Below are 26043 nucleotides of genomic sequence, written 5' to 3' on the forward strand. Positions count from 1 at the left end.
TTTTTTTATTCCCTTTTGTTGCCCTTGTTGTTTTATTGTTGTTATTATTGACGTCGTTGTTGTTGGATAGGACAGAGAGAAATGGAGAGAGGAGGGGAAGACAGAGAGGAGGAGAGAAAGATAGACACTTGCAGCAGACCTGCTTCACTGCCTGTGAAGCGACTCCCCTCCAGGTGGGGAGCCAAGGGCTCGAACCAGAATCCATTTGCGGGCCCTTGCGCTTTGAGCCACCTGCGTGCGCACCAAGGCGCTACCGCCTGACTCCCTCAACATTACTTTTTTTTTTTTTAAATATTTTTATTTATTTATTCATGAGAAAGATAGGAGGAGAGAGAGAAAGATCCAGACATTACTCTGGTACATGTGCTGCCGGGGCTTGAACTCAGGACCTCACGCTTGAGAGTCAAGCGCTTTATCCACTGCGCCACCTCCCTGACCACTCAACATTACTTTTTTAAGTTTAGTCATTTATTGTTACAGCAGATTGCTGCTGGGAATATTTTAGTACAGATTATTTTTATTTCCTTAGGTATGTTCCATAAGGAAAATTATTCATTCATAAAAACCTTTGTAGCTTTTATTATGTATTTACAACTTTCTGCAAACAGTGAGGCTATTTATGGTGTTGCTAGTAATACGTATCTGTTTGTTTACTACTATAGCCCCATCAGTACTGTCATGAAGAATTTATTATTTTGCTAATGTAATGAGTGGATAATCTGTAATACCCTAAAGCCATGTTGAGTTTTAGTCAGTAGTTCAATTGTGCATATTCCTGTGCAAATTAAATTTTTTTGTAGTTTTTTAACCACTTAGTATAGTCAGAGTGGCATCTATGATGCATTGAAGATATATAATTTATTTTCTTGTTATTTTTTAAAAGTTTTTTTTTTAAATACTTATTCCCTTTTGTTGCCCTTGTTTGTTATTTTTGTTGTTGATGATGTCATCGTTATTGGATAGGACAGAGAGAAATGAAGAGAGATGGGGAAGGAAGAAGTGGGAGAGAAAGACACCTGCAGACTTGCCTCACTGTTTGTGAAGCGACGCCTCTGCAGGTGGGGAGCCAAAGGCTCGAACTAGATTATTGCCCGGATCCTTGCGCTTTGCGCCACTTGCGCTTAACCCGCTGCGCTACTGCCCGATTCCCATTTTCTTAAGTTCTAAAGTAGCTTATAGTTACTGCTTTTTTCTATTTTATTTTACTTTTTTAATAGGAGTTTTAAATGAAATATATTGTTTACATTAGAATGTATAAGTATTAGTTATATTTTTCCTTTTAGCACTAGTATTGTTTTTCTGTTTCAGCTGTCCATCCTATCTCCCACCCTCACTCCCAGGCTTCATTTGGGCTTCATTCCTGTATGTCTTTGTTATTTTGGGTGATATTTTTTCTCTTTCTTTCTAGAGAGTAAACAAAAGGAGAGAGAAAAGTAGAAACATCACAGCTCTTGAAGCTTCCCCTGCGCTCCTGTATATTGGAGCTAGAAGATGCGAATCTGAGTCCTGCAGCATTGTAAAGTGTACACTCTACCAGGTGAGCTAACATCTCCTGTTCCCCAATCTAACTTTTTGAAAAAAAGATGGAGCTACTTAGATTATACTGTATGTTATGGTGCTATGACAGGTGCAAAATCTGTTTATTTGCCTAGAGTAATTTTGTTCTTTTATCATAAGTAATTTTTTATTATAAAACAATATTTTTATATTAGAATTTTGCAAATTCTTTTTATTTTTTAAATAATTTATTTTCCCTTTTGCTGCCCTTGTTTTTATTGTTGTTGTAGTTATTATTGTTGTCGTCATTGTTAGGACAGAGAGAAATGGAGAGAGGAGGGGAAAACGGGGAGAGAAAGACCCCTGCAGACTTGCTTTACTGCCTGTGAAGTGACTCCCTGGGGCTCCAACCGGGATCCTTACACCGGTCCTTGCCTTCGCACCACGTGCGCTCAACCGGCTGCTGCCCAACTCCCTGAAATTTGCAAATTCTATTCCAAGTTTTAGAGATTTAATTTTTTTGGAGTATAAACATTTGTGGTCTTTCATTAATATTTTAAAGTATATCTATAGATAGAGTGATACATGATAATGTTTTATATCCTTTTTTCTAAATCATTTGTAAATATTTTGCCAAGTTATTTTCTCTGAAACAGTTTGATTGTATTGTACTCTAGCAAAGCCATAGAAATACCAAGATTCCTTTATTTAATCTCTCAGTATGACATACACTTCTGTTTTTGCCATATGTCTTGCAAATGCATGATCTCACTGTGCTGGGCTGACTTTTTTTTTAATTCAGAGAGGGAAACAGACATAGAGGGAGAGACAACACAGTTCTGGAGCCATGTTCAACACACTGCAGCACTCCCCAGGTGCCATGTTGCACCTCCAGCCTGGACCACTAGCATGGCAAGGCAGGAACCCTAACCTGTGAGCCATTTCTTCAGCTCTCTATATATTGGGTTGTCAAGAGTCACACTGTACTTTTCTATGTTGTTCTGTACAAAGAGGCATCATCAGTTTTCTGAAAACCCAATAGTTATTTAGTACTATAGCTAGATCATTGGTTTTATACCATTGTAAACATTGTTACTACTTCCTTTGGGTAAATTTTCACTAGTAAAAATCATTCAGTACTTTTTTTTAATATCAAAAAGAGGACATATGGCTGTATTCTGGAAAAGACCATTTGGTTATTTATTACCCTTGTGACCTAGAACAAGTAACTTTTGTGAAGTATATTTTTTTCCTCAACTACAAAATGACCATAATGTGACCTGTTTTGTCTCCTTTTTTTTTTTTTGCTAATAGAAAATTGAATAATACATTAGAACATGCAGGCATGAAGTATTTTATAGATATAAGGCATTACTATAAAGTAGTCATTTTATGTTTACCTGGTAAATAAAGAGGTAGAACCTTATTTTTTCCAGACAATTTATAATTAACTGAAATAAAACAGGCAAGGAACACAATACTGGGTAAATGAACTATCTCCTGGATTCCAACTGAAATAAAGCAGGGTAAAGATTAACTTGAGTTTTAGGGGAAGTCTGGTTTATAAATATTCATTTTTAGAAGTTTTTTTTTTCTTTTTTCTTTTACCAGAACACTGCTCAGCCCTGGATCCCCATTTGCAGGGTGGTTGCTTCACAAGCGGTGAAGCAGGTCTGCAGGTGTCTTATCTTTTTCTCCCCCTCTGTCTTCCCCTTTTCTCTCTCCATTTCTCTCTGTCCTAACAATGACAAAATCAACAACAACAATAATAACTACAATAACAGTAAAAACAAGGGAAGCTAAAGGGAAAATAAATAAATAAATATAAAAAATCATAATTGGAAACTGGAGCATTGAGAGTTCAGCAACAAGGGGGGAGGGGCAGCACTGGGTAAAGCCCACATAGTAGGAAGTGCAAGGATCTGTGCAAGGATCCCAGTTAAAGCCTCTGGCTTCCCACCTGCAGGGGGGACACTTCACAAGTGGTGAAGCAAGTCTGCAGGTGTCTGTCTTTCTCTGGCTCCCCTTCCCCTCAATTTCTCTCTGTCCTATCTAATAAAAGAATGGAATAAATGGCCACCAGGAGCAGTGGATTCCTAGTGCTGGTACTGAGCCCCAGAGATAACCCTGGAAGGGGGGGGGGAGACCAACAGCAACATCAAAAATAACTTGTGTGAGAAGTCAGTAAATAAGTTCAGAAAAATGATATAGTTTCAAGTATGTGGCAAGACTTTTTTCAAGAAATGTTCTCTAAATTTGTATTTGTGTTCTTAGGAACTCTCAGATTACAAATTCTCTTATTCTTGGACATGAAAGCACTGTTTAAGGACATGTCCTGAAATGCCTTCAGTGTAGTGTGAGTCTGGAAAGTTCACAGAGGTCATCTAATGAGTGATTTAAACTTAAAAAAAAAAAGGCATATCTAGAAGGGTTTTTTTTTTTTTTGTCTCCAGGGTTATTGCTGGGGCTTGGTGCCTGTACTACTCCTGGAGGCCGTTTTTTTCCCTTTTGTTGTCTTTGTTGTTTATTGTTATTGTTATTATTGTTATTGCTGTTGTTGCTGGATAGGACAAAGAAATGGGAGCCGGGGGCTTCAACCAGGATCCTTACTGCAGTCCAAGTGCTTTGCGCCATTTGTGCTTACCCTGCTGTGTTACTTTCTGGCCCCCTAGAAGTTTTTTAAATCACTTGAAAATAATATAGTGGGGAGTCGGGCAGTAGCGCATCGGGTTAAGTGCATATGGCACAAAGCTCAAGGACAGGCATAAGGTTCCCGGTTCTAGCCCCTGGCTCCCCACCTGCAGGGGAGTCACTTAACAGGAGGTGAAGCAGGTCTGCAGGTATCTTTCTCTCCCCCTCTCTGTCTTCCCCTCCTTTCTCCATTTCTCTCTGTCCTATCTAGCAAAGATGACATCAGTAGTAACAACAATAAAAAACAAGGGCAACAAAAGGGAAAATAAATAAATATAAATTTTTTTAAATAAAAAATAATAATATAGTGATTACACTACAGGTGTTAAAATTCTACAGTGCACAAAGTGGAAAATGTTCTAATATTTTATATAAATAGATGTGGTTTGGGATAAAAACTTTCGTAAGTATAATACGCTGATTCATAAAGTGGTTATATAATCTGAAAAGCTTACTATGACAAAACATTTTGATATAGACATGTCTCTTGTGAGGAATTTGAAGGAAAGTGAATGATGTAAAGCGCCAATATTATGAATCCGTGTTTTGTATACTGCTTATCTTTAGTAATAAATGTTGAAAATACATTTGATTTTTTTATATGTTCAAATGATAAAATTATTTTAAAATATTTTCAGCTGTCATCATTAAAGGACTGTGCATGTGTCATCACTGGGGTTTTGCTTTCTGTGCTGACTGTTTGAGATAGGGAGAGAGAACACAGCTCCTTCCAGTGCCAGAGCAAACCTATGCCATGTGGCTGGAGTGTGAACCTGGGTTATATGCAGGGTGAGCAGGTGCCCTCCTGGGTGGGCTAACTGTTTCTCTTTCCCTCTCCATCTTCCCCTCCCTGTCAGTTTCTTTCTATCTCTACGATAAATAACAAATAAGTTACTCTTTGTGGTCTGGGACATGGTCCTATGATTAAAACATTAGACTCTCAAGCATGGGGCCCTAAGTTGGATCCCTGCACTCTGGTTCTCAAACTCCCCCCCCCCCAGTTGATTAATAAATATTTTTTAAAAGTTATCATTTATAGTTTATGTTAGAATATTCTTTTGTCTTTGATAGTACAGGGGAAAAAATTGATCTTTTTAGAATCTCAACCCTTCTTTCCTCTCCTTTTATCATCCCTCTCTCTTCCAGTCTGGGTATAGGAGTGGAACCAACTTAAATTGAGTGAGCATTTGGACCCTTAGCAATCTTATTTCCTTGCTATGCATTATCTGTAATTAAATTAAAACTTCTAGTTCACGAGCAGAATCCTGTATTTTAGGTGTTTGCTATATTTAGTCACAAATATTTATTTATTTATTTATTTATTTAAACCAGAGCACTGCTCAGCTCTGGCTAATGGTGGTGTGGGGAATTGAACATAGGACTTTGGAGCCTCAGGCATGGAGTCTCTTTGCATAATCATGCTATCTACCCTACGCCCCAGAAATATTTTTATAGAAGATACTGAAATTGAGAGTGAAATAAGAGCACCCTTATTACTTGAAACTCTGATTTTAAGATGTCTTAATTAGGGTTGAGGAGATAGCCTCTACAAAGTGACACTCATTCCTGAGGCATCAGAAGTTTCAGGTTCAGTTCCCACTACTACCATAAACCAAGACTGACCAGTGCTCTAGTTAAATAAATAAATTAATTAGTTAATTAATTAATTTGATTAATGCTTGGAGCTTTTGCTTGTTTTAGTGTCTCATAAAATAAAGCCTTTGAATTTTGAATGCTGTATAAATTGTAGCTAAAATGTAAGCACTATAAAAAAATGTTAATCAGTCATGCTTTCCTTTTCTTCGGCAGTGTTGACAGAATTCATTCAAGTGAAGAATTTTTAAAGACGGTAACAAAAAGAGAAGGAAAATGCCGAAACCAGTAAGTGTTTTTTTTTGCTACTTTTGACATTATTTACTTAATAAAATATTAATAAAATTAAGATCCTTTTGTAGAAAGACAAGTATTATGGTAGATACATTGGGAATAAAAATAAAGTAGTATCTTTGCTATTCATTTTATATTACTGTGAATTTCAGGTTAAAATTCATGGGTTAGGGAATCAGATTGTCTTGGTTCTTATCCTGGCTTTGCTACTTTATCTGAATTATCTTTTTCAGATTAGTTCATTCTCTCCAATTCTTATTTCCTCACTTATGGTTATATAATTAATTACTCAAAGGAATATAGTGAGGACTAGAAGAAACTCATCTATACTTAGTAAATTGTAACTTTTTGTTAAAGAGATATTAGTGAGAAGTTGGGAGGATCATGCATTATTAATTTTCTTATAAATCTAACTTTGATAATGACACTAGTGCAGGTAATATGTAGTCTTGGATTTTTAATTTAAGGATGTATGACAATTTCACAACAAGGTTTTTTATCAAGCTTTAATTGTTCTCTTTAAAAATGTATTTTATATATTGGGTAGAGATTGTAGAATTGAGAGGGGAGGGGGATAGAGAAGAGGAAAGAGGGATACTTGCAGCACTGCTTGACCACTGCAGTTGGGGACTGGTGGTAAATCATAACATGTGCACTCAACTCACCCTGGTGTGCTCCTGCCCTGCACTTTTATTCATTTATGAAATGTGCTCTTCTTCATCTATCAGAATTGCTTTTACTTTTTATTGTTTCTATCTGCTTATTATTATTATTATTATTATTATTTTTACCAGAGTCTTGCTTAGATCTGGCTTATGGTGGTGCTGGGGATTGAACTTGGGACCTGTGGTGCCTCAGGCATGAAAGTTTTCTGCATAACCATTATCTCCCAGTCCTCACTGTTGTTATTATTATTTTGCTTTGAGAGTTATTGTTAGGGATTGGTGCTTGCACTATGAATCTACCACTCTCAGTAGCCATTTTCTTCTTTTTAAAATAATTATGATAGAGACATGAGAAAGAAGGTGGGAGAGACACTTGTAGACTGCTCCAGTGCTCTAGAAGTTCCTCCCCCCAATGTGAGGACCAGGGGCTTTAACCCAGGTTCTTGTGCATAGTAGCATGGGTACTTTACCTGTTGCACCACTGCCAATCCCAGCCAATTATCTCATCAAGGAAAATCATTGGTTATAGTTATTGGAATTTTATGGCATGCATATTGCTCTGGAATTACTTTTCAAAATTCAGTAGATAATGAAGTATGCATTGTTTAAGGGAGAGAAGAAGAAAAAGCAATAAAAGATACAAATATCAGAGTGGAATAAACTTTTCTATTTGAATATAACATGGTTGTAAAAATCCCCAGCAACCTACAAAGCAACCACTTGAGCTAGTAACTGAACTTAGAAGATTGGTGGCTACAAGGTTATATTTAAAAGTCTTTTGTCAGAGGCTAGGAGAGAGCTTGTCTGGTAGAGTGCACATATTACCATACATAAACCCTTATTAACGGACCCAGACACTGAGGAAACTTGTGGAATGGTGGCACAGTGCTATAGCATCCATCTCTCCTTCTTTCTTTCTATTTCTCTTTCACTTTCTTGTCTCTTATCCTCTGTCTTAAGAAGATTAAAAAAAAAAAAAGCCTACATTGGAATTGTGCAGACACAAATCCCCAGAAAGAAAGAAAAAAATCTTGCAGCTAAAATAAAATAAATCACTGGTCTTTTATATACTAGCAGCAAAATTTGAAAAATGAAGCAAAAATTTTCATGCTTACCACTGATGTATGACATTTAAGTTTCAGGTGTGTAGCATTGTTTTGATACTGGTATATGTTGGCAACACCATCAAAAGTTCAGACTGCATCCCATCAATCATTCTGTTCATCCTTTGTACCAATTTCACTCACTCCCTTCATTCCAGTAGTCATTCTGTTTTCAGAATGTAAGAGTTTTTTTACTTTGTGATTAAATTACACATTAGTCTTTCTCCGTCTGACATATATATCACTTAGCATGACACCCTTTAAACCTGTGAATGTTGTTGCCTTTTGAAGAATTTTATGTTTTTTCAATATCTGTATATAGTACTCCATTGACTCATTGACAACATGGATGTGACCAAACCCATCAGTGTTGTTGCAACTGGAAGAATCTCATGTGTTTTTCAATAGTTGTATAGTATTCCATTGACTCATTAAGAACATGGATGTGGACTGTGAGGATTCAAGTATTAACTATTGAAAATAATGCTGCACACTAACATTATTGTATCCGTTGGATACAAACACCTACAAATGGAATAGCTACATCATATGCTATTTTCCTTAATATTTTGACAAATCTCTATGCTTTTCCCCATAATGACTGCATCAGCTTAATTACCAGCAATAGTGTATGAGGGTTCGATTTTCTCTGTATCCTTAGCAACACTTGTTGTTTCTTGTCTTTGTGATGACAGCTATTCTCACAGGTATGAGGTGATGTGCCATATGGTTTTGGTTTGTATTTCCAAAATGCTAAGTGATGATGAGCATTTATTTTTAATGTGGCACCAGGTCCTGTGTATGCACGATATAACTGTTCAGTGGCTTTCCTCAGGTCGTCTTTCTTATTCTTCTATTTTAGAGAGAGAGAGGGGGAGGGAGACAGAGGCAGAAAGAGAGGAGAGGCACCACAGCATCTCTTCAGCATCCATGGAGCTCCCCCTGGTGCCGTTTATGGTGCTTCCATGTGATGGCAGGGCTGGAACGCAGGGCCTCGCGTGTGGTAAGGCATGTGTTCTACTGGGTGAACTATCTCCTGATCCCTAGTGAACATCTTTTCATGTCACTGATTGTTGATCATCTGTATGTCTTTGGAGAAGTGTCTGTTCAGATTCACTGCCCTTTTTTTTTTTTTTATTGAAAAGGTATTTTGCTTAATGTGGCACCAGGTCCTGTGTATACACAATATAACTGTTCAGTGGCTTTCCTCAGGTCGTCTTTCTTATTCTTCTATTTTAGAGAGAGAGAGAGGGGGAGGGAGACAGAGGCAGAAAGAGAGGAGAGGCACCACAGCATCACTTCAGCATCCATGGAGCTCCCCCTGGTGCCGTTTATGGTGCTTCCATGTGATGGCAGGCCTGGTACGCAGCAGATAGCACTGCCCATTTTTCAAGAGGGTTTTTTATTGTTGAATAATTTCTTTATACATTTTAAATAGTAACCCTGGCTAGATGTATATAAGTATCTCCTCCCATTCATAGGTTGCTTTTTTTGTTTTGTTTTGATGGTTTCTTTTTTCTTGCCTTTTAGTTTGATGTCTCATTCATTTTTGCTTCTGTTTTTTAAAGAGGATTATTATGAATAATAAAAGATGATATATGTCACTCAAGAAAATTCCAGGGGCTTTTAGGACCTCTGGTGAATGAGGATGAAGAGTAAATATGTACTGATCACAGTGGATTTCTGTTTCATTGTTTATACATTACATGTATTGTTTTATGTTTAGCAGCCTTTCTGAATAAGTATTACTTTAAAGAAGGATAGTTTTCCTCACAAAATGCATTTCAGATAAAAGGAAAAGGTCTGGTTTTGAGTTCTAATAGTGTGAGTTAAAGTTAAAAAGAAAGATTTGATTTCACAGCATGTTGAATTGTGGGTGAAGCTGCCATTCTGCTGCAAAATGTATTTTGTTTAAGGCAAGTTAAATTTTTGGTGAAATAATCTAGTATTTACAAAAAACTAGTTTAAAAGAGTAGCAGTTAAAGTGCAACAGATCAGAGTGCTTTTTATAAAGTAAAGAATACACCTATAGTATGACTAAAACCAAATACTTGATTTCTTTATGAGGAAAGAAGTATAAACTAGTGTGGTCCAGGAGATGGCATAGTGGATAAAGCATTGGACTCTTAAGCATGAGGTCCTGAGTTCAATCCCTGGTAGCACATGTACCAGAGTGATGTCTGGTTCTTTCTCTCTCCTCCTTTCTCATTAATAAATAAATAAAATCTTTTAAAAAAAAGAAGTATAAACTAACAGAATTTGGAGTAATACATCATGTTAAAATATTTTTATTTGATAGGTCAGAGAGATATATAGAGGGAAAGGGAAAAACAGAGCAGGAGAGAGACACCTGCAGTACTGCTTCACCATGAGAAGCTTCCCCCCTGCAAGTGGTAACTGGGTGTTTGAACCCTGGTCCTTGTGCATGGCTACATGTTTGATCAACTGGGTACAACACCCCATCACCCTGCTTTATCACTTTAAATTCCTGCTATAACATTAGATATTCATGTATCCTTGGGCAAGTAATACAAACTCCTACTTTAGAAATAAACAGATTTTATGCTGATGAATTCTGAGCAGTGAATAAAGAAAAAAAAAGTAGTAAACAGATTTTATGATTATTGCAAGGGCTAAATAACAATATGGAAAGCTTGGGGTTGGGGTGGTAGTGCTGTGGTTTGAGCGCATTTGTTGCGAAGCACAAGGGCTGGCTTAAGGATCCCAGTTTGAGCCCCCAGTTCCCCACCTACAGGGGAGTCGCTTCATAAGCGGTGAAGCAGGTCTGCAGGTGCCTGTCTTTCTCTCTCCCTGTCTCCCCCTCCTCTCTCCATTTCTCTCTGCCCTATCCAACAACAATGACAACAATAGCAATAATAACAAGAGCAACAAAAATGGGGTGGAAAATGGCCTCCAGGAGCAGTGGATTTGCAGTGCTGGCGCCGAGCCTCAGCAATAACACTGTTGGCAAAAAATAAAATAATAATAATAATAAAGAATATGGAAAGCTCATGGCATAGTGTCAGGCATATTAGGTATTTAATAATTACTATTTTAAGAAGACTTTATAACAAAAAAGACTTTATAGCCCTTTTTCCTCAAATAGATTAAAATTTTATATAGTTAAAATCAAACATTATCACTATAATAAGGAAAAATGGGTGGACGCGGGCCATGATGCACCTGGTTAAGTGCACATAGCACTAAACTGCAAGGATGCACAGGGATCTGGGTTTGAGTCCCTGGGCTTCCCACCTGCAGGGGGACATACCTCACAGATGGTGAAGCAGATCTATAGGTATCTATCTCCCCCACACACACATACACACACCATATCTCTCAGTTTCTCTCTGTCCTACCCAATAAAATGGAAAAAATGACCACCAGAAGCAGTGCATAAAAGTATTTTCTGTGCCTAATACTTAAACAGGTATGTTCTCTTTCTTACTGATTATTCTTTTTGTTTTTATTGCAGATCAATGTAAGAGTAACTACAATGGATGCTGAGCTGGAATTTGCCATTCAGCCCAATACAACTGGCAAACAACTTTTTGACCAGGTAACATTGAACCACATGGAATATGCAGTTTCTTCTGCCATTGTGTGGATGCTATGAAGTAGTACATATGTCTGTATTTTCCCATCCCCTTCCTAATATGCGATAATGTAGCACTTGAAATTTTACACTTGTTGATACTGGATTTTATGAAAGAAAATCTTTCTTTATTAAGTAGGATTTCTTTAGTTTGGATACCAGCAGAAAACTAACCCTCACTTATTATTGCAGTTTTATGTCGTAGTTAAAAAGTGTGCATTCTGGCATCAGATTGTCTACATCAGTGTGCTAGCTACAGCTATTGGACGGTCAACACATATTCTCTTTGTTATTTTTCTCATTTGTATATTAAGGGTGATGATAATTACTTCCCCAGAGATTTGGCATGTAAATTGAGAATTTAAAATATGTAGAACAAGATTTGATGCAAACAGACACACAGTATAGGAACATATATAATATATATTAAATGTTTATTTATATTTTTGTTTTTCCTCTTCTAATTATTTAAACATAAATGCTTTAAAAAATGTTTTATTTATTTTTAATGAGAAAAGTGGGCTGCAGGCCAGAGCACTGCTTAGCTCTGGCTATGAAAGTCTTTTGCATAACTTATGCTGTCTTCCCAGGCCAAAGATTATGCTTTGTAACATACTAATGCAGTGGCAGTTATATAACTCATAAATAAATAATGCATATATTATAGTTCTGTGTCACAATTTTTATTTATTAATTATTATTATTATTATTTTATGCCCACCAGGATTATTGCTAAGGCTCATTGCTGGCTCTACAGATCCACTGCTTCTGGAGGCTATTTTTTCCATAGTTGTTGCTATTATTGTTAGATAGGACAGAGAGAAATGGAGAGAGGAGGGGAAGGCAGAGGGGGAGAAAAAGATAGACATCTGTAGATTTGCTTCACCGCCTGTGAAGCAACCCCCCTGCAGGTGGGGAGCAGGGGGCTGGAACTGGGATCCTTATTCCGTTCCTTGCTCTTCTCACTATGTACGCTTAACCGGGTTTACTACTGCCCAGCCCCCGTGATAGAACCTCTTAAGGTTTGTGTGTCACAACTGAGCTCACTTGTTCTTGCTTTTGTTATGCTAGTCTGAAGTTAGTCAGTGCACTACTTTTACTTATGCCCATCTTAGCAGCTCTCTCTTTTGCTTAGCCAGCATTGTTAATCACATGAGGCTTCAAAACAAAAACTAAGGCCAACTATTATATTTTGAAAGCTAGTTTGAAGTTCTAGTAGGGGAGCACAGCTATTTGCATACTCTCCACCAGAGACTGGTCAGTCTGTTTGGAAAAGGTCTTCTTCAGCCAAGTGTGTAGCTTTGTAGGTGCTCACAGGGAGTGGTAAGGGGACACCTGCCTAGCCAGGCAGATCAGCTCAAAGTAACGCTGGTGATCATGGGGTGACATGTCAGCTAACTCACCTTATGGCTTTCCCCTCATAGGTTTGTTTACTGCACATGTGTGTGAGAGAGAGTTTTACAAGCTAGAGAGACAAGCCAGAGCACTGTTCTGGTGTGGTACTAGGGATTAAACAAGTGATTAATTTTACATGGATTCTGGGAGAGCTCCGTACACTGAAGGCCTGTTGATTGAACTTTGCCTAAACAAATAAGTTACTCAACAAATGATAAAAACATAGAAGAAACATTCCAAGCTAAGGAAAAAGCATGAAAGGGGGTAGAAAGGTAAAATTTATGGCATATTCTACCTTCTATGAGGATAGAAGATAGACTATGATGGTGAGTGAAGTAGAAGTGGGAATTAAATCTGCTGTTTTACCTGTTTTTTTTTTTAACGTCCTCAGAGACCCTTATTGCCAAAATATTGTCCTTTGCCTTGCTTCTTCACTAATGCAGTTTTAAGGATAAATTTAAATAGAAAAGTGGAATTACAACAGCTCTGTATCTGTATCTCAGTTTTTTTTTGTGATATGTTGGAGTCATGATGGAAGATGAGAAGAAGGAAAAGGAGGTTTAAATAAGGAATCAAAATTAACAATACAAATTTTCATGTAAAAAACCTAAATTTAAGTTTTCAGAAATTAATTTGATATATCAAATTCAGTCTAGATTTTTTTCTATAGCAAAGGAATATGTAGATGTATTTCTTCCCTTGAAGCAATATGCCATCTAGTTACAATGCAACATTGTCTGAAACTGACTTTTTGTTTTTAGGTGGTGAAAACTGTTGGTTTGCGTGAGGTCTGGTTTTTTGGGCTGCAGTATGTGGATAGCAAAGGTTATTCTACATGGCTTAAACTAAATAAAAAGGTAAAAAAAAAAATATATATATATATATAACATTCAGGTAATAATGCAGTTACTTTGAAATTATCCTAACCAGGAACTTGTGCCTGAAAAGCTTAGCTTCTGATTAATCTCAAACACTTTTTGGAATTGTCATGTGACTATCAAACTTATCATCTTAGACAAAATAATCTTTTCCCCTTTTAAAAGCACATAGAAACATTAGGAGTGGGCACGGGTATATGTAACATAAAGGTTATGCAAAGAGACTTCTTTTTTTGCCTGTGGGTTATTGCTGGGACTCTGTGCTTGCACTATGAATTCACTGCTCCTGGAGGCTATTTTTTCCCCTTTTTTTGCCCTTCTTGTTTATCGTTGTTGTTATTACTGTCATGTTGGATAGGACAGAGAGAAATAGAGAAGGGGAAGACGGGGAGAGAAAGATAGACATCTGCAGGCCTGCTTCACCACCTGTGAAGCGACCCCCCCCTTGCAGGTATGGAGCTGGGCCTCAAACCAGGAACCTTATGCCCTGTGTGCTTAACCTGCTGTGCCAGCGCCCAGCCCTGCAAAGAGATTCATGCTTGAGGCTCCTAAATCCCATGTTCAATCCCCTGCACCACCATAAACCAGAGCTGAGCACTGGTAAAGTAAGTCAATAAATAATAAAATAGAAACATCAGGAGTCATGACTTAGTATTTTGACCCTGATTAAGTTGTCTGTAGGAAATAGAAGTTTCAGAAGCCAGGGATGTAGCTTAGTGGTAGAATGCATGTTTTGCTTATGTAAGTCCTTGGATTGGAACCCCAGCATCCCTTTTTTGAAATCACTACTGCCATGAGCCTGTCTCCCCCAACAAAAAAGCAAGAAAAATAGAAGTTTTTGTTTTATTTTATTTTTTGCTGGTGAGGTCATGCTTCCACTACTCCACTGCACCCTGTGGACTTTTTGTTTTCCTTTCAGTTCCAGTTAGAGACAGAGACATTACAGACTGTTCCACTATTCATGGAGCCTCCATTTGGTGCCATGCATAGTGGTCATGTAGTTCTGGGGACTTAAACCTGGGTTCTCACATATGACAAAGTGCGTTCTGCTGGGTAAGCTAGCTCCTAAACCCAAGAAAGAAATTTTATTTTTGCTTATTATATAAGACCTATGAATTATAGGTCTCATTTGCAAACGTAAAGTGTTTTTTTATCTTATAATTTTTTACAGGTTTGTAACAAATAAATAAGAATCCACATTTTACAACTTAAATTCTTCTAAAAATAATTGGGTGTGATAGGGTTAGTTCTTGTAAACTTACAGTTTTTATTGACTACACTTTAAATTATTGTTTTAGGTAACACAACAAGATGTTAAGAAAGAAAACCCTTTACAGTTCAAGTTTAGAGCTAAATTTTTTCCTGAAGATGTTTCTGAGGAATTAATTCAAGAAATAACCCAAAGACTTTTCTTCTTACAAGTTAAAGAAGCTATCTTAAATGATGAGATATATTGCCCACCAGAAACTGCAGTTCTCTTGGCTTCCTATGCTGTCCAAGCCAAGTACGGAGATTACAATAAAGAGATTCATAAACCAGGCTACCTGGCTAATGATAGACTCCTTCCACAACGGTAAGTGAATATTGTTTTTATGTTAACATCTTTGAAGAATTAAATTTTAATAGCTTATAAATAACCTTTTTTTAAAGGTTTTAAGTCACCCATGGGACCAGATAATATATCTTAATATTTTTGTTTATTTTTTTATTGGATAGAGACAGAGAGAAATTGAGAGAGGAGTGGGGATCACAGAGAGGGAGAGGAAGACAGAGAGACACCTGCAGCCCTACTTCACCACTTCTGAAGCTTTCCCCCTATAGGCAGGGACCCCAGGGGCTTGAACCTGGGACCTTGTGCACTGTAATGTGTGTGCTTAACCAGATATGCCACCGCCTAGTCCCACAATATATATATATTTTAAACCATGACCCATTAGCTGCATAGTTATGTGTTCTGTAGTTACCTGAACTTTGTCACTTCTCTCATTCCTATAAAATGAGCAATAAATGGAGGAAATACTAATTTGGGCTTAAGGGAAGATGTGACTATTACTGCTTAGGAAAAGATTTTCATACAGTAGATATGTACTTAATAAATGCTTTTGAAAATAATGAGTACCAGGCTATATTTTCTCTGTAGAGTTAAAATTAAACTTCTTTTTTCCCCCTCCCTTTTCTTTCTCCTTTCTTCTTTTTTTTTTCTCTCTTTTTTTTTTTTTCCTCCTTCTTATGAGAGTAGGGAGAGACCAATGAGCCATACAGCTCTGTTATAAGGTATTACAAGGAATTGAATCTGTATCTCTGGGGTCTCCAGCATACAGTTTCTGTGCTATCACAATTTGAGCTATTCTTCCAACTCAGGTTTCTATAATTTTAAAAGACTTTCTAAAGTTGATCTATTCTTGTGGTCGGGGAGATGGCTCAGTGCTCTCAAGTATGAGGTCCCAAGTTCAGTCCCTGGCAGCACATGTACCAGAGTGATGTCTTTGTCACTTTCTCCTGTCTTTCTCACTAATAAATAAAATACTTTAAAAAATAAAGTTGATCCATTCTTGTGCATTGTATGTATCTGCAGCTTCTATCATAGTTGTTGTTATTTTGCCTCCAGAGTTATCCCTAGAGGCTCTGTGCGAACTCCTGGCAGCCATTTTTCCCATTTTGTATTGTATAGGACAGAAAGAAATCGAGAGGGAAGGGGACACAGAGACGAGAGAGAAACAGAGACACCTGAATACCTGCTCCACCACTTTGGAAGCGACTCCCCTGCAGATGGGGAGCACTGAGCTTGAACCGGGATCTTTGTGCGTGTAACCCAGTGCGCCACCGCCCAGCCCCCATCATAGTTAAAATAGAAAAAAACCTTATGGAGGCCAGGCAGTAGTGTAGCAGGTTAAGCACACGTGGCGCAAAGCACAAGGACCGGCCTAAGGAACCTGGTTGAGCCCCTCGGCTCCCCACCTGCAGGGGAGTCACTTTAGGCAGTGAAGCAGGTCTGCAGGTGTCTAGTTTTCTCTCCTTCTCTCTGTCTTCCCGTCCTCTCTTGATTTCTTTCTGTTCTATGCAACAACGACAGCAATGACAGCTATAATAATAACAACAATAAACAACAAGGGGAAAAAAGTAGCCTCCAGGAACAGTAGATTTATAGTACAGGCACAGAGCCCCAGCAATAATCCTGGAGGCAAAAAAAAAAAAAGGGAAAAAAACTCATCAGGAGTATATTTGAGTAAACTTATCAGTCCTATCCTTTGCTGGTTATGTGACTTTAGGTAACATAGCTTAAAATCTCTGAACCTCAGCACTTAAAATCTGCCTAATGGGGATAGTAATTCTACTTTGCCTACTTTACAATTTATGATTCTGTATTGTTTGTGAACTGTGGTTTATATTTTGAACTATTAAGTATGATACAGGTATTAGTTTTTAATACTGTCTGTGAAATCTAAAAAGAACATCAACTACTACTTTGCAAATCTTTGTTGTAGTGATTAAACAACTCAGAAAGAAGTTGCCTAAATTTTTAGTTCTGTACTGTTTCCTCGTGATATTTATGGTTTTAGATACAGTTGTTCTTTGGTAGATTTTAAATATGAAAATAGATAAAACTACTTCATATCTGCTATTAATTTCCCTTGTTTGTTGAAATTAAGTTCAGTGTCTGGCATTGCGTGTGCCACAGTGATACCCTACTTCTCTCATTCCCCATGGTTTTCACTGTTAATAAAGTAATAGATCTTTTAAAAATAATGTTAATATTTGATTATTATATTTTTTTATCATTTAGTATTACAGTAGTAAGTTGGATAGTCAGAAAAATTACGATGCATTTTTGCACTTCTTCTAGCGTTTGCCCTTCTTCCGTAGCCAGTTAATGGCTTTGAAAGTGACTGGGATCCATGTGGATTCAGTCGGCTAGGAAGGATCGTCAGTTTCCCCAATGAATGGGTACTCACGGGATGCACCACAGGAAGGTCGATCCAATGCATCCCATTTTTGCACTAAAGAAACAGAAAAATAAAGGGGTCTGGCAGTGGCATACCTGATTACGCACACATGGTACTGCTGCAAGAACCTGGGCTCAAGCCCCTGCTCCCCACACAGGGGGTTTCACATTTGGTGAAGCAGGTCTGCAGGTGCTTCTCTCTCTTTCTTCCTCTCTATCTCCCAGCCCCTCTCAATTTCTCTATGTCCTATTAAATAAAATGGATAAAAGGAAAAAAATGGCCTCCAGGAGTGGTGGATACGTAATGTTAGCACAGAGCCCCAGTGATAATCATTGAGGCAGAAAAGAAAAATATATCATGACTTTTCTGACAACCCTATACTTTTATTAAAATGTAAAAGTATTTGTGTCTTCTTCAACTCTAAGGTGAAGAATTCTGTGGAAAGTTAAAATGTAAAATTAAGCAGCAGTGTGAGATACTTATTAGTCTGTAGGTTTGTCTTGCTCTTATTGTTATTCCAACTCAAAATTATGTGTCTTGGGAGCTGGGCGGTAGCGCAAGGACCGGCATGAGGATCTCGGTTCGAGCCCCCGGCTCCCCACCTGCAGGGGAGTCGCTTCACAGGCGGTGAAGCAGGTCTGCAGGTGTCTATCTTTCTCTCCCCCTCTCTGTCTTCCCCTCCTCTCTCCATTTCTCTCTGTCCTATCCAACAATGACGACATCAACTACAACAACAATAAAAAGACAACAAGGGCAACAAAAGGGAAGATAAATAAATAAAAATTACCAAAAAAAAATTATGTGTCTTGAGTTTAATCCTGAAGTGAGTCATTAGTGATAATAGAATTTCATTATAGATAAGGATTCCTCTTCTTTTAATTTTAGGTGTTTTTTTTAAAAAAAACGATTTATATGTTTCATATGAGGCAGATAGTAGAGTACCATTATGACATCTATGTTGTTGAGAATTGAACCTGAGTCTTTATGCACGCAAAGAATGCTCTCTACTCACTAGTGACAAATTGGTGTGCATTTACTAGTTCAATGATTTCAAAAAATCTTTTATTTTTTTTGGCACTGGGACTTTGATAGTTTTGATGGATGCTTTTGATTTGTTTTGTTTTGAACTTTTCCTTCCCTTTTTAAAATTGTAAACCTTTGGAAGTAGTTTGTCTTACCTCCTCCCACCCCCCACACACACGTTTTTATGTACTCAGCTTCTGACTTATGCAGTGGGTGTTTGATAACACCTTTTGCCAAAATATAGGGAGAAAGGAATATATTTCATAGGAGGATGTTTTAGTTTTGAATCTTTATGAAATATCTATAGTATAAATAAGAATTATAACTACTGGTCAAGGGTAGTTAGCATAATGGTTATGCTGTCTCTTTCCCTCTCTCCCCCTCCTTTCTCAAATTGCTCTCTGTCTATCCAATAAAAAAATAAATGAATAAATAAAATCAATCTAAGAAATTTGATAATGGAGAAAGTAATATGTAGTAAGAACATAGTTACCTTATTTAGATTTCATAAATTATTTTACATGTAGTCATTTGTGTATGTACATGTATTTGTTCTATGTAATTTTATCATGTGTACAGGTTTGGATGTATAATATACAAATTCCACAGATGAGAAACTATGATACTAGACTTTTAAAAGATACTAATTTTTTTAAATTATAGAAGTAATTACAGATTTTTATTCCTCTTAACAGTGTATTGGAACAACACAAACTAACAAAAGAGCAGTGGGAAGAAAGAATTCAGAACTGGCATGAAGAACACAGAGGAATGCTAAGGTATTTGGCTACTACCTTAGTATTCTTCCTGAAATAAAAGTTTTTATTTCATAGAATTTATTGTTATATCAGATTATGTCCCCAAAATTACTTTTACTTTTCCAAGATCAGATGACATCAGGTGTGTTTGGAGAGGTATGACTGTATACTTCTTTTCACAAATAAATGTAAAACATTTAAATTTCAATCAATATTTTTGTAGTTATATATATTGATCTATATATATGTTTTTTTTCCCTGGGTGACGGTGGTATAGGGGATTGAGCCTGGGACTTTGGAGCCTTAGGCTTGAAAGTCTCTTTGCATAACCATTATGCTATTTAGTCTCCGTCTGGTATTAGCTACTTTTTACTTGAATATATTAAAATTAGTTTTTATTTCAACAGGGAAGATTCTATGATGGAATATCTGAAGATTGCACAAGATCTAGAAATGTATGGAGTCAACTATTTTGAAATAAAAAATAAAAAGGGAACTGAGTTATGGCTTGGTGTTGATGCTTTGGGTCTGAATATTTATGAGCATGATGACAAGTAAGTAAATTATTTTCTTGGTAAATTAGTTGTTTAGTACTTTATATATGATTTTATTCTTATATTCGGTTTGTAAAGTTCTCTTTTGGCTTGATTGTCCTTAGTGCTTCTTTTTAAAATTTTTAAAAAATTTATTATTGGATAGAGACAGGGAAATTGAGAGGTGGGGGGGGATAGAAAGGAAGAGAGACACCTGCAGCCCTGCTTCACCACTCATGAAGCTTTCCCACTGCAAGTGGGGACCAGGGGCATGAATCTGGGTCCTTGCGCACTGTAATGTGTGCACATAACCCGATGAGCCACCGCCTGCCCTCCTCCTTAGTGCTTCTTCACCCTCGACCCCTGAAAGTCAAAGATTAGTTAATGTCATGCAAGATTTTTAAATTCTGTATTTCTATTTTCTCATTATCTTGCAGTTTTAGAGTTCTGCATTTCAGTGTATCAAATAAGAGGATTCACTTTTATCTGATGTATGTTTTTAAATCCTTTGCTATATCTAGTAATTGTAAATTTGCTTTCAGTAGTTGAAGAATAATTATTTAAATATTGAATTGAGCATGTAGGTAAAAATTGAAGTTATCATACATAAGAAATTAGGATCAAAGAGATGGCAGGGTTAATAGATGTATGGTTTATTATATTCTAGGGCTGGGTGGTGGTGCACCCAGTTGAGTACACATATGCATAAGGCCTTGGGCCCCCCAGCTGTAGGGGGGGGGATAAAGAAAAATAACATAAAAATGGGTTTATTGCATTCTATGGCACTTCTTGATAGTTTATATTATATAAATAGTTCTGAATGTTTTTGGATATTAATAAAGTAGAATACCCTGTTTGGCAAGTTTTTATCTTGAAATTGACCAGATATTAAAGTATTAAATTTTTAAATTAATATTAAATATACCAGACTTGAGACCAAGAGATTGCTCACCTACTAGAATATGCACTTTACCGTACATGAGAACACAGGTTTGACACCCTGGCATATAGAAATATCACGCACAGTATGAGGAGAAGTTTCATGAATGCTGGAGAAGTCTCTTCTCTATTTTTCTTGTTTTATATAAAGAGGGAAAAAAATTGCAGGCAGTAATGGAATCCTATAGACAAAGAAAAGGCTTTTTAAAAAAAAAGGACATCTACTCAGTTCTTGGAGCACTTTGTTTTCCTGATTATCTTAAACCTTTAATTTTATTTACAATTCTACCTAACTAGCAAAGTCTGCCATTAACACATTCTTTCTGTTTTGGGTTGACTTCAGATTTCTGCTTTATTATTACAGATAATGCTATATATATTCCTTTTATTTATTTAAAATTTACTCATTTATTTGCCTCCAGGGTTATCACTGGGGCTCTGCCTGCACAATGAATTTACTGCTTCCTGGCTGCCAACTTTTTTCCATTGTTGCTGCTGTTTTTTATTGGGTAGGACAGAGAGAAATTGAGAAAGATGGGGAAGACAAGAGGGGAGAGAAATATAGACACCTGCAGACCTGCTTCAAGCGACACCCCAGCCCAGTTCTTCATTTTCTGTGGTTTTCTAACTTGTTTTTATTTATTTATTCAATTTGTGGGGAAGTTTAAGAGTTTTATAAACTCAGGACCTTGAACATATACTCTACCATGAAACTACATACCTAACCTCTTTATGTGTTTTGTGTATGTGCATGCATGTGTATAAATATTCCTTTGTATGTAATGTCAAAAGTATGTTATAAGTAAGTTAATGCATTTTGAATACCTGGGGCTCTTATAATAGGTCAATCTACATACTGGCCTCAAAAAGTTGTTAAGAATTTTTTCCATTTCCTATTTTTAATTAAAGGAATTCTCTCTTTTTTTTTTTTTTTAAGGCTGACACCTAAAATTGGTTTTCCTTGGAGTGAAATCAGAAATATTTCGTTTAATGACAAAAAATTTGTTATAAAGCCCATTGACAAAAAGGCACCTGTAAGTGAAATTCCTTTTATATTTTATCTATTTACTCTTTAAAGTCCTTACACTTTTCTGTGATATCAATAGAAGAATGGCATTGTTCATTCTTTGAATTGCTATTGTGGATCAGTTTCCTTTCATTGCTTAACTTTCTGAGGATGAAGTTATGAATATTATGACAGATGCAATTAATATTTTTATGATATAAATACCATATTTTTACTTTTAACTGATTCTAACCTATAATGTATGTAGTAGTTACTAGTTGGTTGAAAAGTAATCACCTTTCCTTAGATGCAATGAAAAAAAAAAAGAAGTTGTGGGTGGGTAGGATGTTTTGGGTTGTCAAAAAAGTCATGGCATTTTTCTGTGTTTTTTTTAAAAATACTTCACTTAAAAATGATTTATTCCCTTTTGTTGCCCTTGTTTTATTGTGGTTATTATTGTTATTGATGTTGTCGTTGTTGGATAGGACAAAGAGAAATCGAGAGAGGAGGAGAAGACAGAGGAGGAGAGAAAGGCAGACAGACACCTGCAGACCTGCTTCACTGCTTGTGAAGCGACTCCCCTGCAGGTGGGGAGCCGGGGGCTCGAACCCGGGATCCTTATGCTGGTCCTTGTGCTTTGCACCACCTGTGCTTAACCCTCTGTGCTACCTCCTGACTCCCTTTTTCTGTAAAAAAGTGTGCCATGACTTTTCAAACAACCCAATGGTAGAGATATTCCTATTCTCAACTCACTCTGTTGGTAGAGGTTTTTTTTTTTTTACAAACTTTTACTTTTCATAACTCCATGCCTTAAGAAAACTTTTAAGTGGTTTTTTGATTCCTCTGTGTCAGAGGTGCTGCAGTAATTACAGTATTCTGGTTCTCTTAATTAAAAAGCCAAAAAAGTTGTGAATGTTTCTAGTTTTCAGAACTTGACAGCCTTGAGCCAAGGACTGAATTTGAGATTAAATGGCAAAATAAAATAACCTTCCCTAATGGAGAGGTTACCTTGGAGAAGAGAAAGAGTGGGTGGCATTTAGTATAATATTAACCCCACCGTAAAAGTAGTGGGGGGGGTTTTAAAAAGGCAAGGAGTGTTTTGTGAGAGTTATGGTGATCTCACGAGGAGTTTATACAAATTTTGATTTATTTCTTTTTTGATATTTTATTTTGATGAGAGAAAGATACAGAGAAAAATAGTGAGAAATATCAGAGCAGTACTCAGCCGTGGCTTAAGGTGGTGTTGGGGATTGAACCTGAGACCTTGGAGCTTCAAGCATGAAAGTCTTTTGCACAACCATTATACTGTGTATAATGATTTCTAAAGTGTATGTAGTACAACACTAGTGTTGATACTGCCTATTAACATTTAGTTCACATTAACATAGGAGTGTCCTTTAAGATGACTTTCAAATTCAAATTATTTTGTTTAGGATTTTGTTTTTTATGCACCTCGTCTGAGAATCAACAAGCGAATTTTGGCTTTATGTATGGGAAACCATGAACTATACATGCGAAGAAGGAAGCCTGATACTATTGAAGTACAGCAGATGAAGGCACAGGCTAGGGAGGAGAAACATCAGAAACAGTTGGAAAGGTATGGAATTTATGACCTTTCATTTTAAATTGTTAGGACTAGGATACGTGAAATTTAACAGTTCTCAAGCTTCTTTAACATACTCTGCACTCTTATGGTTATCTTATTTTCATTGATTAAAATTGAAAGATTTCATCATCACTATCCTCTTTTAAAAGCAATATATTTAACGTTCATGTTAGAAATCTGACAGATTTTTTTCGGAAACTCTTCATGGCTTCACAGATAAACTTTTCTTTTATTGTGCTTGCTACTAACTGATGGGTATTGCTTTGTATATTATAGTTCACCATTTTTATGTTTGTTTTGCTTTTGGCTGGTATTAATTTGGGGAGGTGCTTATAAATGTGCTGAATATTTGGTTTTATTTATTTATTTTTAAAGATTTTATTTATTAATGAGAAAGATAGGAGGAGACAGAAAGAACCAGATATCACTCTGGTACATGTGCCTGCTGGAGATCAAACTCAGGACCTCATGCTTGAGAATTCAATGCTAGTATCCACTGCACCACTTCCCTGACCACAGTATTTTGCTTTTCAAAAATTATTTATTGTTAGATAGTGACAGAGAAATTGATAGGGAAGGGGGAGACAGAGAGAAAGACCTGCAGCCCTGCTTCAACACTCATGAAGCTTTCCCCCTGCAGGTGGGGACCCAGGGTCTTGAACCCAGGTCCTTGTCCACTGTAGTGTGTGCGCATTTAGCCAGGTGCACCCCCACCTGTCCCCAATATTTTGCTTTTAACCAAAGTCGGTTACATTGTAGAACTCAAGTGAAAAGTCACTATATAAAATAGAATGATACCAGTATTTGCCAACTATTTGATCACTGTTTCACTATTTTAAAATTTTAATTTATTACCAGAGCATTGCTCAGCTCTGGTTTATGGTGATATGGGGGAGGGGGTTGAACTTAAGACCTTGGAGCCTCTGGCATGAAAGTCTCTTTTCATAACCTCCACTCTACACAAATTTTTTTTAAAAATATTTTTATTATACTTATTTATTGGATAGAAACAGCCAGAAATTGAGAGGGAGGGGAGAGATAGGAAGAGAAGCAGACACCTGCAGCACTGCTTCACTACTTTGCAAAACTTTCCCCCTGCAGATGGGGACCTGGGGCTCGAACCTCAGTCCTTACACACTGTAATATGTGTGTTCAACTAGGTACACCAACACCTGGCCTCTACACTAATCTTTTTTTATTTTTATTTTTTTTTATTTGCCTCCAGGGTTATCACTGGGTCTCGGTGCAAGCACTATGAATCCACTGCCCCTGGAGGGTATTTTTCCCATTTTGTTGCCCTTGTTGATGCCCTTGTTGTGGTGGTTATTGTTGTTGTTGTTGTTAGATAGGACAGAGAGAAATCAAGAGAGGAGGAAAGATAGACACCTGTATATCTGCTTCACAGCTTACGAAGCGACCCCCCTGCAGGTGGGGAGCTGGGGGCTCAAGCTGGGATCCTTGTGTGGGTCCTTGCGCTTTGCACCATGTGCGCTTAACCCTCTGCACTACTGCCCAGCCCCCTACACTAATCTTTTAACCGTGACTCATTCATACTTTAAAGCCAGATATGGTCAGGTATATTCAATTTTTAAAAAATCTAAATTGAAAGACACTGAATAAAACTCTTGTTTACCTAAAGGTAGATTACTGGGCTTCACAGCATTAATTCCAGATCTGATTTTGGATTAATCTAGACTTTATGCTTTTTGGAAAATAGTTTTAAATCAAACCAAAGTTAACCTTTATTGAGAAAACTCTTATAGAATAGTATAATAATCTTAGGAAATGGAGTAGATCTTAAAGAAAACAAAATTAAAAAAAATTTATTATCTTTATTTATAGGATAAAGACAGCCAGAAATCGAGAAGGGGGTGACAGAGAGGGAGAGACAGAGAGACACCTGCAGTCCTGCTTCACCACTCAAGAAACTTTTCCCCTGCAGGTGGGGGCTGGGGGCTCAAATCTGGGTCCTTGTGCATTGTAACCATGTGCGCTCAACCAGGTGAGCCACCACCTGACCCCAAGAAAACAAAATTAAACAGCCATAGATATAAACATATAAACTTATAAACTTTACTGTTTGTATTAAATTTCTTTTCTTAAATATCATGTATAATTTATTAACTTTGATTGTTTCCCTCAATTTGGTTTTGAAAAATTTTGCCTTAGCAGAGTTCATGAATCTGAAAACATAAATATTATTTATTTTGTTGGATAAAAGCAGAGGGAATTAAAAGGAGGGGAAAGATAGGGTTTCACTGCTCTCAAAGCTTTCCACCCTGTAGGTAGGGACCAGGGGCTAGAACCTAGGTCCTTGTACATTATTCTGTACATGTTCATTCAGTTTGCCATCACAACCTACCCACCCCACCGCCTTCTGTGTTTTGTTTTTGTTTTGTTCCCCCAAATTAGGCTTGGAAAATTACCAGTAATTCCTGACTCCCCATCATTAAGAATGTTAAGTTGGGGGTGGGATGGTGCTGGGGATAGCTCATCTAGTAGAGAGCAGTGTATCATGCTGAG

At 37.1% G+C, this 26043-nt stretch overlaps 1 protein-coding gene across 5 annotated transcripts; it reads left to right on the forward strand.

Annotated features, from left to right (window-relative positions):
* Positions 1 to 1394: 1394 nt before the first annotated feature.
* Positions 1395 to 23554, forward strand: RDX (radixin). 5 transcript variants are annotated; one of them, XM_060180113.1, is made up of 10 exons: positions 1395 to 1537; positions 5998 to 6069; positions 8706 to 8846; positions 11319 to 11402; positions 13595 to 13690; positions 15010 to 15284; positions 19374 to 19457; positions 19844 to 19990; positions 21846 to 21942; positions 23348 to 23554. In XM_060180113.1, exons 2-10 carry the CDS (start codon positions 6058 to 6060, stop codon positions 23537 to 23539), a joined length of 1128 nt encoding a protein of 375 aa, XP_060036096.1. In that variant the 5' UTR covers positions 1395 to 1537; positions 5998 to 6057; the 3' UTR covers positions 23540 to 23554. The 5 variants fall into 5 exon arrangements, with proteins under 5 accessions (XP_060036096.1, XP_060036098.1, XP_060036099.1 ...); XM_060180115.1 differs by having other exon boundaries at positions 1395 to 1536; positions 5994 to 6069; XM_060180116.1 differs by lacking the exon at positions 8706 to 8846.
* Positions 23555 to 26043: the final 2489 nt, after the last annotated feature.

Source organism: Erinaceus europaeus, chromosome 20, assembly GCF_950295315.1.
Source record: "Erinaceus europaeus chromosome 20, mEriEur2.1, whole genome shotgun sequence".
Lineage (NCBI taxonomy): Eukaryota > Metazoa > Chordata > Mammalia > Eulipotyphla > Erinaceidae > Erinaceus > Erinaceus europaeus.

Excerpts from the sequence above, each read along its gene's own strand:
- RDX (XM_060180113.1), top strand. Across the intron at positions 13,691-15,009 it reads GGCTTAAACTAAATAAAAAG|GTAACACAACAAGATGTTAA; the intron begins GTAAAAAAAAAA and ends TTATTGTTTTAG. Across the intron at positions 21,943-23,347 it reads CCATTGACAAAAAGGCACCT|GATTTTGTTTTTTATGCACC; the intron begins GTAAGTGAAATT and ends TATTTTGTTTAG.